Source organism: Thalassophryne amazonica, chromosome 6, assembly GCF_902500255.1.
Source record: "Thalassophryne amazonica chromosome 6, fThaAma1.1, whole genome shotgun sequence".
NCBI classification, from domain to species: domain Eukaryota; kingdom Metazoa; phylum Chordata; class Actinopteri; order Batrachoidiformes; family Batrachoididae; genus Thalassophryne; species Thalassophryne amazonica.
The window spans coordinates 90,517,837-90,532,145 of NC_047108.1; the positions used below are offsets into that span (position 1 = coordinate 90,517,837).

General features: G+C 44.6%; 1 protein-coding gene across 1 annotated transcript in view; it reads right to left on the minus strand.

Annotated features, from left to right (window-relative positions):
• Positions 1–1,768: 1,768 nt before the first annotated feature.
• Positions 1,769–14,309, minus strand: part of zgc:77375 (uncharacterized protein LOC402927 homolog) — a 31,222-nt gene continuing 18,681 nt past the window's right edge. Inside the window, exon 8 of the mRNA XM_034172777.1 lies at positions 1,769–2,723. Coding sequence (XP_034028668.1) covers positions 2,318–2,723 — 406 coding nt within the window. The 3' untranslated portion in view covers positions 1,769–2,317. The remainder of the gene's footprint in view (positions 2,724–14,309) is intronic.

A 14,309-nucleotide genomic window follows, 5' to 3' on the forward strand; every position in this document is an offset into this window, starting at 1 on the left:
AGAGGTTTGTAATTTTTATGGTAGGTACACTTCAACTGTGAAAGACAGAATCTAAAAAAAACAAAACAAAAAAAAAAATCACATTGTATGATTTTTAAATAATGAATTTGCATTTTATTGCATGAGTATTTGAACACCTACCAACCAGCAAGAATTCTGGCTCACACAGACCTGTTAATTTTTCTTTAAGAAGCCCTCTTATTCTGCACTCTTTACCTGTATTAATTGCACCTGTTTGAACTTGTTACCTGTATAAAAGACACCTGTTCACACACTCAATCACACTCCAACCTGTCCACCATAGCCAAGACCAAAGAGCTGTCTAAGGACACCAGGGACAAAACTGTAGACCTGCACAAGGCTGGGATGGACTACAGGACAATAGGCAAGCAGCTTGGTAGAAGACAACTGTTATGATTATGTAACACAATTTTTGTTCCTGGCTTCTAAGTGTTATATTTCAACTGCTTATGTCTAAATCTATGGAAAAAATGACACATTCAGCACAAACTTTGATTTTATTTTTTTTAAACGTTCTAGAAAGTTCTAAAAGTTTCTTGAAATTTCTAGAGGACTACTCAGCAGTAGTGAAGGCGAATCGAGAATATTCTTGAAAACAGACAAATTTCAAAATATTGTCCTGATCACAGAAGCAAAGTTTCTGTGGAATAACAGCTATTTTCTATTTATTTAAGGCATAACAGGTTAGGAAAACACACTGTGTACCCAGAAACAAAACAAAAATAAAAATTTGTTACATAGTGTTATTTATTAGAAAGTGGAAGAAACACAAGATGACTGTCAGTCTCCCTCGGTCTGGGATTCCATGCAAGATCTCACTTTGTGGGGTAAGGATGATTCTGAGAAAACTCAGAACTACACAGGAGGACCTGGTCAATGACCTGGAGAGCTGGGACCACAGTCACAAAGATTACATTAGTAACACAAGATGCTGTCATGGTTTAAAATCCTGCAGGGCAGCAAGGTCCCTCTGCTCAAGCCAGCACATGTCCAGGCCCGTTTGAAGTTCACCAGTGACCATCTGGATGATCCATAGGAGGCATGGGAGAAGGCCATGTGGTCAGATGAGACCAGAACAGAGCTTTTTGGAATTTGGTCTTCCAGCATGACAATGACCCAAAACACACAGCCAGAGCAACTAAGGAGGGGCTCCGTAAGAAGCATTTCAAGGTCCTGGAGTGGCCTGGCCAGTCTCCAGACCTGAACTCAATAGAAAATCTTTGGAGGGAGCTGAAACTCCAAACCTAAAAGATTTGGAGAAGATCCGTATGGAGGAGTGGACCAAAATCCCTGTTGCAGTGTGTGAAAACTTGGTCAAGTACTACAGGAAACATCTGACCTCTGTAATGGCAGACAAATGTTTCTGTACCAATTAAGCTCTGTTTTTCTAGGGGGTAAAATACTTACTGTATTTTATGCAATAAAATGCAAATTAATTATTTAAAAATCATACAATGTGATTTACTGGATTTTTTTTTTTTTTTTTTTAGATTCTGGCTCTCACAGTTGAAGTGTACCTACGATAAAAAATACAGACCTCTCCATTCTTTGTAGGTGGGAAAACCTGCAAAACTGACAGGGGGTCAAATATTTATTTTCCCTACTATCTCGTTGGCAGCCAGGCTCCAAGATGGTTCCACAGTGCACGAGATGTGGCAACAGCATGCTCCCAGACCTCACCCCATTTTTACTGTTAGACTAAAAGTTTTGCTCTATATAATTTATTGTAAGGAAATAAAACACTTTTACGTGACAGTATTTCTATAGATCTTATCTAGTGTTTACTTGTAGAATAAAAAACAAACAAACGCAGAAACGAAGTAACTGCGACAAGAAGATATGGCAAAGTTCGAAATGTGAAAAAGATTGATCCCTGATGTGTACAATTATTGGACAAGGGCATTGCAAGTCAAAATTCAGATAAATATTGCACATCCTATAGCTGTTTGTAACAGTACACATATGAGTTTCATGTTCATGCACAGACTTTTGTGGACAAATGGATAAACTGACAAAAACACACTGAAAAGTTACTGTGAGAATAAAGGAATGCGATGTCAATGTGCCTCATAGACATTAAAAATCTTGTCATAAAGCTCAGGATTTATATAAAACACTAAAACCCTGCTAACACTGAACACACACACACACTTCTTACATATTTCATGGATTAAAACCAGTAGAAGACAGTCATAGAAACTATTTCAGTAATAAAATACAGCGGCTCACAGTGACAGTTATATGACGTGTGTGACCACATTTAAGTGGGACTGTGTTTGCTCAATACCCGGTTGGCTCAAAACTCCTGACATCGCACAAACTTCTCCTGCTCAAAAATGAGGTCAACTGCTTCTGCCGCATCCTGAACAATGTAGAGTGGCTCCACTAGCTCGGGTTTGAAGCTAAAGTCCCGGTGCCCATGGAACACCATCTCCTGGATGCAGCGGTGTGCGTTGCAGGGCACCTTCACTTTGGGACTGTAGACCCCGGTGCTGACTAGGATGGATTTACATGAGGTAACTGAGGGTAGCACCAGCTTGCTCTCCCACAGGTTGTCACTGACGTCTTCCTGCGGCACTACAGCACCGAAACCTGTCGCAGCTGCCATTTTGGCGAGAGCTTTCATTTTTTCCCTGGCAGCTCTCTCCTCCAGGTAACGGTTGTACAAATTGGCACCATAGATGTCAGTCATGAGGTTGTCCCTGAGAAGGCAGAAATGAAGAAGTCGTTCTGCAGCATTTACCAACTCGGTCTCATGGCAGTTGATGGCAGCATCACGAAAAATACGTTTAATCTGAGTTTGACAGAAAATGGGCTGCTTTTTGTAATGGGCCACAAATTCATTTTGTGAAGTGGGTACAAAATGTGGGATGACGGGGGAGAGTTACGATTATGGATTGGGGAGGGTAGACACTGACGCTATGGTTAGAGTTAGGAGAAGGGGAGGATTCTAAATAAAATTTTTAAAAAGTGTCACGAAAATCAGGTGTATTTCATGGCAGGGGCATGGGGGGGGGGGGGGGGGGGGGACGTGAGACTGGGCTGCATTTACATGAAGAGTTTCTTAAAAAGATGTGAAACTTCAGCTATACTTTAACCAAAGGCACATGAGAGACTTGAGCCTAGATCTGACCTGATTTCTTGTGTGAAGATCCTTCATGATTCATTGGAGCCTCATGTACCTCAAGTCAAATCTGGGAGCTGGTACCACACTACAGAACTGCCCAAGATGGCAACCACGCAGGCAGACAGAGAAAAGAAGAAACCACAGGAAAGCACCAAGGGTCTTGTCTTTGGAGGGTGCTGACTGGTGCAGTGCAGAGGGACTGTCCACTGCAGAGCGCCTCCAAGGTCCAAACCTAAGGAGGCTTATTTCTTGTTTAAGTTTTAATTTAGCATTGTGTTGTGATCTGCATTTTAGAGAGAGCACTAAAGACCACCCAGTTTCACAGAAATAGGCAATGATTTGACGTATCCTATGGAGGATGCCAAAACATGATTCACACTTTTGTGTTCTCTAAAATTGACTACTGTAATATACACTCAACAAAAATATAAACGCAACACTTTTGGTTTTGCTCCCATTTTGTATGAGATGAACTCAAAGATCTAAAACTTTTTCCACATACACAATATCACCATTTCCCTCAAATATTGTTCACAAACCAGTCTAAATCTGTGATAGTGAGCACTTCTCCTTTGCTGAGATAATCCATCCCACCTCACAGGTGTGCCATATCAAGATGCTGATTAGACACCATGATTAGTGCACAGGTGTGCCTTAGACTGTCCACAATAAAAGGCCACTCAAAGGTGCAGTTTTATCACACAGCACAATGCCACAGATGTCGCAAGATTTGAGGGAGCGTGCAATTAGCATGCTGACAGCAGGAATGTCAACCAGAGCTGTTGCTCCTGTATTGAATGTTCATTTCTCTACCATAAGCCGTCTCCAAAGGTGTTTCAGAGAATTTGGCAGTACATCCAACCAGCCTCACAACCGCAGACCACGTGTAGCCACACCAGCCCAGGACCTCCACATCCAGCATGTTCACCTCCAAGATCGTCTGAGACCAGCCACTCGGACAGCTGCTGAAACAATCGGTTTGCATAACCAAAGAATTTCTGCACAAACTGTCAGAAACCGTCTCAGGGAAGCTCATCTGCATGCTCGTCGTCCTCATCGGGGTCTCGACCTGACTCCAGTTCGTCGTCGTAACCGACTTGAGTGGGCAAATGCTCACATTCGCTGGCGTTTGGCACATTGGAGAGGTGTTCTCTTCACCGATGAATCCCGGTTCACACTGTTCAGGGCAGATGGCAGACAGCGTGTGTGGCGTCGTGTGGGTGAGCTGACTGGTATTCCCCCCCCCCAATAAAACAAAACTGCACCTTTCAGAGTGGCCTTTTATTGTGGGCAGTCTAAGGCACACCTGTGAACTAATCATGGTGTCTAATCAGCATCTTGGTATGGCACACCTGTGAGGTGGGATGGATTACCTCAGCAAAGGAGAAGTGCTCACTATCACAGATTTAGACTGGTTTGTGAACAATATTTGAGGGAAATGGTGATATTGTGTATGTGGAAAAAGTTTTAGATCTTTGAGTTCATCTCATACAAAATGGGAGCAAAACCAAAAGTGTTGCGTTTATATTTTTGTTGAGTGTATAAACTTGTGGTTTACCACATCAGAGAACAAGATGTCTCCAGATGATTCAGACCACAGCTGATCAACTTTAAACTAGAACCAATTGGCCTCCATCATCTACCCGAGCGTGAAAGCAGATTTTAAAGTCGACTTAGAGAATTCTGAAGGATGGAACCAATCAAATGTCAAGTACCATCTCACACCCCGCAGTTACTGACAGAGATTCAGATGAGTTGTACTACATGCATTGAGAGGAAACGTATCACCAGGCTGCAGACAATAGATGGTTTCTTTCAGGAGGTGGGGATGGACCTGCTTTCTGTCAGGGTGGTTGCCAATCAGGATGTAGGGCAATTCCATAGGATGCACAACACCAAGATTTGTTTTGTTTTTGTTTTTTGTCTTCAATTTAACCAGGTTAGTCCCATTGAGATTGACATCTCTTTACAAGGGAGACCTGGACAATTTAAAGTTTCCAATCTAGATGTGGGAGGAAACCGGAGCACCTGCAGGAAAACCATGCAAACATGGGGAGAACATGCAAACTACACACAAAGGCCACAGGTGGGAATCAATCCTATGACCTTCTTGCCGGGAGGCAAAAGTGCTAACCACTAATCCACAGTGCTGCCAAACCAAGGCACGTTCACAGCCCTAAACCAACAGTTAGCCTGTTCCATCCATCCATCCATCCATTTTCTTCCGCTTTATCCGGAGTCGGGTCGCGGGGGCAGCAGTTCAAGCAAAGCCGCCCAGACCTCCCGATCCACACACACCTCCCCCAGCTCCTCCGGGGGAACCCCAAGGCGTTCCCAAGCCAGCTGAGAGATGTAGTCCCTCCAGCGTGTCCTGGGTCTTCCCCGGGGCCTCCTAGCAGTGGGACGTGCCCGGAACACCTCTCCAGCGAGGCGCCCAGGGGGCATCCGGAAAAGATGCCCAAGCCACCTTAACTGACTCCTTTCGACGTGGAGGAGCAGCGGCTCGACTCCGAGCTCCTCCCCCTATCTCTAAGGGAGCGCCCAGCCACCCTGCGGAGGAAACTCATCTCGGCCGCTTGTACTCGCGATCTCGTTCTTTCGGTCATGAGCCAAATCTCATGACCATAGGTGAGGATCGGAACGTAGATCGATAGGTAAATTGAGAGCTTTGCCCCCCTACTCAGCTCTCTCTTCACCACGACGGTCCGATACAGCGACCGCATCACTGCAGATGCTGCACCAATCCGTCTATCGATCTCACGCTCCATCTGTCCCTCACTCATGAACAAGACCCCGAGATACTTAAACTCCTCCACTTGAGGCAAGGACACTCCACCAACCTGAAGAGGGCAAAGCACCTTTTTCCGGTCGAGAACCATGGCCTCGGATTTGGAGGTGCTGATTTTCATCCCGGATGCTTCACACTCGGCTGCAAACCGCCCCAGTGCACGCTGAAGGTCCTGATTTGACGAAGCCCCAACAGAACCACATCGTCCGCAAACAGCAGAGACGAGATTCTGTGGTTCCCAAACCAGACCCCCTCTACACCCTGGCTGCGCCTAGAAATTCTGTCCATAAAAATAATGAACAGAACCGGTGACAAAGGGCAGCCCTGGCGGAGGCCAACGTGCACTGGAAATAGGTTTGACTTACTACCGACAATGCGAACCAAGCTCCTGCTGCGGTCGTACAGGGATCGGACAGCCCTTAGCAAAGGACCCCGGACCCCGTACTCCCGGAGCACTCCCCACAGGGTGCCCCGAGGGACACGGTCGAACGACTTCTCCAGATCCACAAAACACATGTGGACTCCCATGAACCCTCGAGCACCCGATGGAGCGTGTAGAACTGGTCCAGTGTGCCGCGACCGGGGAGGCTGAGGAGTGTGATCCCCCTATAGTTGGAACACACCCTCCGGTCCCCCTTCTTAAACAGAGGGACCACCACCCCGGTCTGCCAATCCAGAGGCACTGTCCCCGATCACCACGCGATGTTGCAGAGGCGTGTCAGCCAAGACAGCCCCACAACATCCAGAGACTTAAGGTACTCAGGACGGATTTCATCCACCCCAGGAGCCTTGCCACCGAGGAGCTTTCTAACCACCTCGGTGACTTCGGCCTGGGTAATGGATGAGTCCGCCTCCGAGTCCCCAGTCTCTGCTTCCTCTTCGGAAGACGTGACGATGGGATTGAGGAGATCCTCAAAGTACTCCTTCCACCGCCCGACAACATCCCCAGTCAGGGTCAACAGCTCCCCACCCGCCACCATAAACAGTGCTGGTGGAGAGCTGCTTCCGCCTCCTGAGGCGTCGGACGGTTTGCCAGAATCTCTTTGAGGCCGACCGATAGTCCTCCTCCATAGCCTCCCCGAACTCCTCCCAGACCCGAGTTTTTGCCTCTCTGACCGCACCGGCTGCGGCACACTTGGCCTGGCGGTACCTGTCAGCTGCCTCTGGGGTCCCACCTACCAACAAAGATAAGTAGGACTCCTTCTTCAGCTTGACGGCATCCCTTACTTCCGGTGTCCACCACCAGGTTCAGGGATTGCCGCCACGACAGGCACCAGAGACCTTGCGACCACAGCTACGAGCAGCCACATCGACAATGGAGGTGGAGAACATGGTCCACTTGGACTCCATGTCTCCAACCTCCCCCGGGATCTGGGAGAAGCTCTCCCGGAAGTGGGAGTTGAAGACCTCGCTGACTGAGGGTTCCGCCAGTCGTTCCCAACAGACCCTCACGATACGTTTGGGCCTGCCAGATCTGACCGGCTTCAACTCACCACCAGGTGGTGATCAGTCGACAGCTCTGCCCCTCTCTTCACTCAAGTGTCCAAGACACGTGGCCGAAGGTCAGATGATACGACTACAAAGTCGATCATCGACCTCCGGCTAAGGGTGTCCTGGTGCCACGTGCACTTATGGACACCCTTGTGCTCGAACATGGTGTTCGTGATGGACAAACTGTGACTAGCACAGAAGTCCAACAACTGAACACCACTCGGGTTCAGATCGGGGAGGCCGTGCTTCCCGATCACCCCCCTCCAGGTCTCACTGTTGCCGCGCACGTGGGCGTTGAAATCCCCCAGGAGAACAATGGAGTCCCCAGTCGGAGCGCTATCTAGTACCCCTCCCAGGGACTCCAGGAAGGTCAGGTACTCTACACTGCTGCTCGGTCCATAGGCCGAGACAACGGTGAGAGACCTGTCCCCGACCCAAAGGCGTAGGGACGCGACCCTCTCGTTCACCGGAGTGAACTCCAACACTTGGCAACTGAGCTGGGGAGCAATAAGCAATGCGACCCCAGCTCTCCGTTCTCCCCGTGGGCGACGCCAGAAAAATGAAGCATCCAGCCCCTCTCCAGGAGTTGGGTACCAGAGCCCAAGCGGTGCGTGGAGGTGAGCCAAACTATCTCTAGTTGGTATCTCTCAACCTCCCGCACAAGCTCAGGCTCCTTCCCCCCTAGCGAGGTGACATTCCACGTCCCAACAGCCAGAGGCTGTGAGCATGGACCGGGCCGCCGGGCCACCCGCCCTCGACCGCCACCCAATCTGCACCCGACCCCCATGGCCCCCTCTGCAGGTGGTGAACCCACAGGAGGTAGCCTGTTCCTCCAACTGTTATTTTTATTTATTCATTTATTTTAAACTGTAATATTTGATGATGATTTTATTTTGAAATGCATCATCCTGAAAGTGATATATAAATGGTTATTCTTATATTTAGGTCTAAAACTAGCTAAACTTGAAACAAAATAAGTGACTGAGATTAAAATTGGATGCAATTACTAATATAATCACTGTGATATGATCATCATCATCATCATATTTCTGTCTTTCTTTGTTTCGCCACCCCTTCGAGGTGCCCGGGCCGATTCCCTCCAAACTAACTGTGTGCATATAGGCTTAAACCACTTTAAGGGGTTTATCTGGGCAAGGTCCAAGGCAATTGGGGTTAAGGGTGAAAATTTTTAAATTCACTCTGATTTGAAATAAAATTGGCACAGATATGGAAGCGGGTTCTCCAATTGCCCAGGTGTGGTCAAATTTACCCAGTGCTTATCACTGTGGTCAAAGTCATTGGGGGTCAAAGGTGAAAGTTTTTCCATTCCAATTTCTATTGAACTTGGATCACATATAGTGGTGGGTTCTAGAACAGACAAGGTCAAATTTTCCAAAGGTAATGATTGAGGTACACTGCATCAGGAAAGTATTCAGGGTTTCACTTTTTCCACATTGCAGTTTACAGCTTTATTCCATAATGGAGTAAAATCATTTTTCCCCCTCAAATTTCAATTCACAAGACCCCATAATAACAACATTAAAAAAGTTGCAAATTCATTAAAAAAAAAAAAACTAAGAACTCACATGTACATAAGTTTTCACACTCTTTGCTCAATACTTTGTTGATACACCTTTGCCAGTAATTACAGCCTAAAATCTTCCTGAATATGATGCCACAAGCTTGGTGCACCTATCTTTGGGCAGTTTTGCCCATTCCTCTTTGTAGCGCTGCTCAAGCTCCATCAGGTTGGATGGGCAGCATTAGTGCACAGCTATTTTCAGATCTTTCCAGAGATATTTAATTGGATTCAGGTCTGGACTCTAGCTGTGTCACTCAAGGACATTCACAGAGTTGTCCTGAAGCCACTCCTTTGATATCTTGGCTGTGTGATTAGGGTCATTGTCCTGCTGAAAGATGAACCGTTGCCCCAGTCTCTGGTCAAGAGTGCTCTGGAGCAGGTTTTCATCCAGGATGTCTCTGTACATTGCCACATTCATCTTTCCCTCAATCCTGACTAGTCTCCCAGTTCCTGCAACTGAAAAACATCCCCACAGCATGATGCTGCCACCACCATGCTTCACTGTAGGGATGGTGCCTAGTTTCCTCCAAACATGACGCCTGGTATTCACACCAGAGTTCAATCTTTGTCTCGTCAGACCAGAGAATTTTCTTTCTCATGGTCTGAGAGTCTCTTCAGGTGCCTTTTGACAAACTCCAGGTGGGCTGGCATGTGCCTTTTACTAAAGACTGACTTTTGTCTGACCACTCTACCATACAGGCCTGACTGGTGGATTGCTGTAGAGATGGTTGTCCTTCTGGAAAGTTCTCCTCTCTCCAGAGGAATGCTTGAGCTCTGACAGAGTGATCATCGGGTTCTTGGTCACCTCCCTGACTAAGGCCCTTCTCCCCGATCGCTCAGTTTTGACGGGCGGCGAGCTCTAGGAAAAGCCCTGGTAGATCCAAACGTCTTCCATTTATGGATGATGGAGGCCACTGTGCTCATTGGGACCTTCAAAGCAGCAGAAATGTTTCTGTGCCCTTCCCCAGATTTGTGCCTCGAGACAATCCTGTCATGTCCTGAATTTACCCCAGGTGGGCTCCAATCAAGCCGTAGAAACATCTCATGGATGATCAGTGGAAACTGGATCCACCCAAACTTAATTTTGAGCTTCATGGCAAAGGCTGTGAATACTTATATACATGTGATTTCTTAGTTTTCTATTTTTCAAAAAACTTGCAAAAATCTAAAAACTTGTTTACATTGTAATTATGGGGTAATATGTGTAGAATTTTAAGAAAAACAATGAATTTCATTCATTTTGGAATAAGTCTATGACATAAAATGTGGAAAAAGTGAAACTCTGAATACTTTCCTGATGCACTGTATTTAATGCACGTTGCACCTAAAGGTCTCACCTTTCCAGCAACCGCTGTTTAAGTTAATGTTACAGCATGCAAGACGCTGGTGTTGCTGTTGAGCTTTTCTTTTCTAGCTGATGGTCCATATTGCGGTATTATTCTTTGCGAATGTGTCAATAACATATTTTAATTACTGTGCTGCTGATGAAGGTGCACCATGTGTCCGTAAACACAACAGCAGTAACAGAAAAGCTCTCTCTTCTAAGTCCCTGTTGGTAAATGATATAATAATTGATCAACATATTGATTTATTCTGCCTTACAGAAACCTGGTTACAACAGGATGAATATGTTAGTTTAAATGAGTCAACACCCCCAAGTCACACTAACTGTCAGAATGCTCGTAGCACGGGCCGGGGCGGAGGATTAGCAGCAATCTTCCATTCCAGCTTATTAATTAATCAAAAACCCAGACAGAGCTTTAATTCATTTGAAAGCTTGTCTCTTAGTCTTGTCCATCCAAATTGGAAGTCCCAAAAACCAGTTTTATTTGTTATTATCTATCGTCCACCTGGTCGTTACTGTGAGTTTCTCTGTGAATTTTCAGACCTTTTGTCTGACTTAGTGCTTAGCTCAGATAAGATAATTATAGTGGGCGATTTTAACATCCACACAGATGCTGAGAATGACAGCCTCAACACTGCATTTAATCTATTATTAGACTCTATTGGCTTTGCTCAAAAAGTAAATGAGTCCACCCACCACTTTAATCATATCTTAGATCTTGTTCTGACTTATGGTATGGAAATTGAAGACTTAACAGTATTCCCTGAAAACTCCCTTCTGTCTGATCATTTCTTAATAACATTTACATTTACTCTGATGGACTACCCAGCAGTGGGGAATAAGTTTCATTACACTAGAAGTCTTTCAGAAAGCGCTGTAACTAGGTTTAAGGATATGATTCCTTCTTTATGTTCTCTAATGCCATATACCAACACAGTGCAGAGTAGCTACCTAAACTCTGTAAGTGAGATAGAGTATCTCGTCAATAGTTTTACATCCTCATTGAAGACAACTTTGGATGCTGTAGCTCCTCTAAAAAAGAGAGCTTTAAATCAGAAGTGCCTGACTCCGTGGTATAACTCACAAACTCGTAGCTTAAAGCAGATAACCCGTAAGTTGGAGAGGAAATGGCGTCTCACTAATTTAGAAGATCTTCACTTAGCCTGGAAAAAGAGTCTGTTGCTCTATAAAAAAGCCCTCCGTAAAGCTAGGACATCTTTCTACTCATCACTAATTGAAGAAAATAAGAACAACCCCAGGTTTCTTTTCAGCAGTGTAGCCAGGCTGACAAAGAGTCAGAGCTCTATTGAGCTGAGTATTCCATTAACTTTAACTAGTAATGACTTCATGACTTTCTTTGCTAACAAAATTTTAACTATTAGAGAAAAAATTACTCATAACCATCCCAAAGACGTATCGTTATCTTTGGCTGCTTTCAGTGATGCCAGTATTTGGTTAGACTCTTTCTCTCCGATTGTTCTGTCTGAGTTATTTTCATTAGTTACTTCATCCAAACCATCAACATGTTTATTAGACCCCATTCCTACCAGGCTGCTCAAGGAAGCCCTACCATTATTTAATGCTTCGATCTTAAATATGATCAATCTATCTTTGTTAGTTGGCTATGTACCACAGGCTTTTAAGGTGGCAGTAATTAAACCATTACTTAAAAAGCCATCACTTGACCCAGCTATCTTAGCTAATTATAGGCCAATCTCCAACCTTCCTTTTCTCTCAAAAATTCTTGAAAGGGTAGTTGTAAAACAGCTAACTGATCATCTGCAGAGGAATGGTCTATTTGAAGAGTTTGTCAGGTTTTAGAATTCATCATAGTACAGAAACAGCATTAGTGAAGGTTACAAATGATCTTCTTATGGCCTCGGACAGTGGACTCATCTCTGTGCTTGTTCTGTTAGACCTCAGTGCTGCTTAGTGAAGGTTACAAATGATCTTCTTATGGCCTCGGACAGTGGACTCATCTCTGTGCTTGTTCTGTTAGACCTCAGTGCTGCTTTTGATACTGTTGACCATAAAATTTTATTACAGAGATTAGAGCATGCCATAGGTATTAAAGGCACTGCGCTGCGGTGGTTTGAATCATATTTGTCTAATAGATTACAATTTGTTCATGTAAATGGGGAATCTTCTTCACAGACTAAAGTTAATTATGGAGTTCCACAAGGTTCTGTGCTAGGACCAATTTTATTCACTTTATACATGCTTCCCTTAGGCAGTATTATTAGACGGTATTGCTTAAATTTTCATTGTTACGCAAATGATACCCAGCTTTATCTATCCATGAAGCCAGAGGACACACACCAATTAGCTAAACTGCAGGATTGTCTTACAGACATAAAGACATGGATGACCTCTAATTTCCTGCTTTTAAACTCAGATAAAACTGAAGTTATTGTACTTGGCCCCACAAATCTTAGAAACATGGTGTCTAACCAGATCCTTACTCTGGATGGCATTACCCTGACCTCTAGTAATACTGTGAGAAATCTTGGAGTCATTTTTGATCAGGATATGTCATTCAAAGCGCATATTAAACAAATATGTAGGACTGCTTTTTTGCATTTACGCAATATCTCTAAAATCAGAAAGGTCTTGTCTCAGAGTGATGCTGAAAAACTAATTCATGCATTTATTTCCTCTAGGCTGGACTATTGTAATTCATTATTATCAGGTTGTCCTAAAAGTTCCCTAAAAAGCCTTCAGTTAATTCAAAATGCTGCAGCTAGAGTACTGACGGGGACTAGAAGGAGAGAGCATATCTCACCCATATTGGCCTCTCTTCATTGGCTTCCTGTTAATTCTAGAATAGAATTTAAAATTCTTCTTCTTACTTATAAGGTTTTGAATAATCAGGTCCCATCTTATCTTAGGGACCTCGTAGTACCATATCACCCCAATAGAGCGCTTCGCTCTCAGACTGCAGGCTTACTTGTAGTTCCTAGGGTTTGTAAGAGTAGAATGGGAGGCAGAGCCTTCAGCTTTCAGGCTCCTCTCCTGTGGAACCAGCTCCCAATTCAGATCAGGGAGACAGACACCCTCTCTACTTTTAAGATTAGGCTTAAAACTTTCCTTTTTGCTAAAGCTTATAGTTAGGGCTGGATCAGGTGACCCTGAACCATCCCTTAGTTATGCTGCTATAGACGTAGACTGCTGGGGGGTTCCCATGATGCACTGTTTCTTTCTCTTTTTGCTCTGTATGCACCACTCTGCATTTAATCATTAGTGATTGATCTCTGCTCCCCTCCACAGCAAGTCTTTTTCTTGGTTCTCTCCCTCAGCCCCAACCAGTCCCAGCAGAAGACTGCCCCTCCCTGAGCCTGGTTCTGCTGGAGGTTTCTTCCTGTTAAAAGGGAGTTTTTCCTTCCCACTGTTGCCAAGTGCTTGCTCACAGGGGGTCGTTTTGACCGTTGGGGTTTTACATAATTATTGTATGGCCTTGCCTTACAATATAAAGCACCTTGGGGCAACTGTTTGTTGTGATTTGGCGCTATATAAAAAAATTGATTGATTGATTGATTGAAGTGACACATTCAGTACATGATGGAAAGGTGTGATATGTTTACTGGCACAATGGTCTAAAAGCAAAGGAAGGTGTTCTGTCTTCCATCACGATATGCTTCACACCACATTGTTGAACTCAGTTTGCTGAAATGTATATGCACACGTTTCCATAAATAAAAGCGAGGTGTATGCCTACATCCTTAGCACCTTTTCTTTTATTTTTATTACTTGCATGTATTAGATTGTGCTAAAAGCAATCATGTTGCATGTACAGTAGTGTTCAGAATAATAGTAGTGCTATGTGACTAAAAAGATTAATCCAGGTTTTGAGTATATTTCTTATTGTTACATGGGAAACAAGGTACCAGTAGATTCTCACAAATCCAACAAGACCAAGCATTCATGATATGCATACTCTTAAGGCTATGAAACTGGG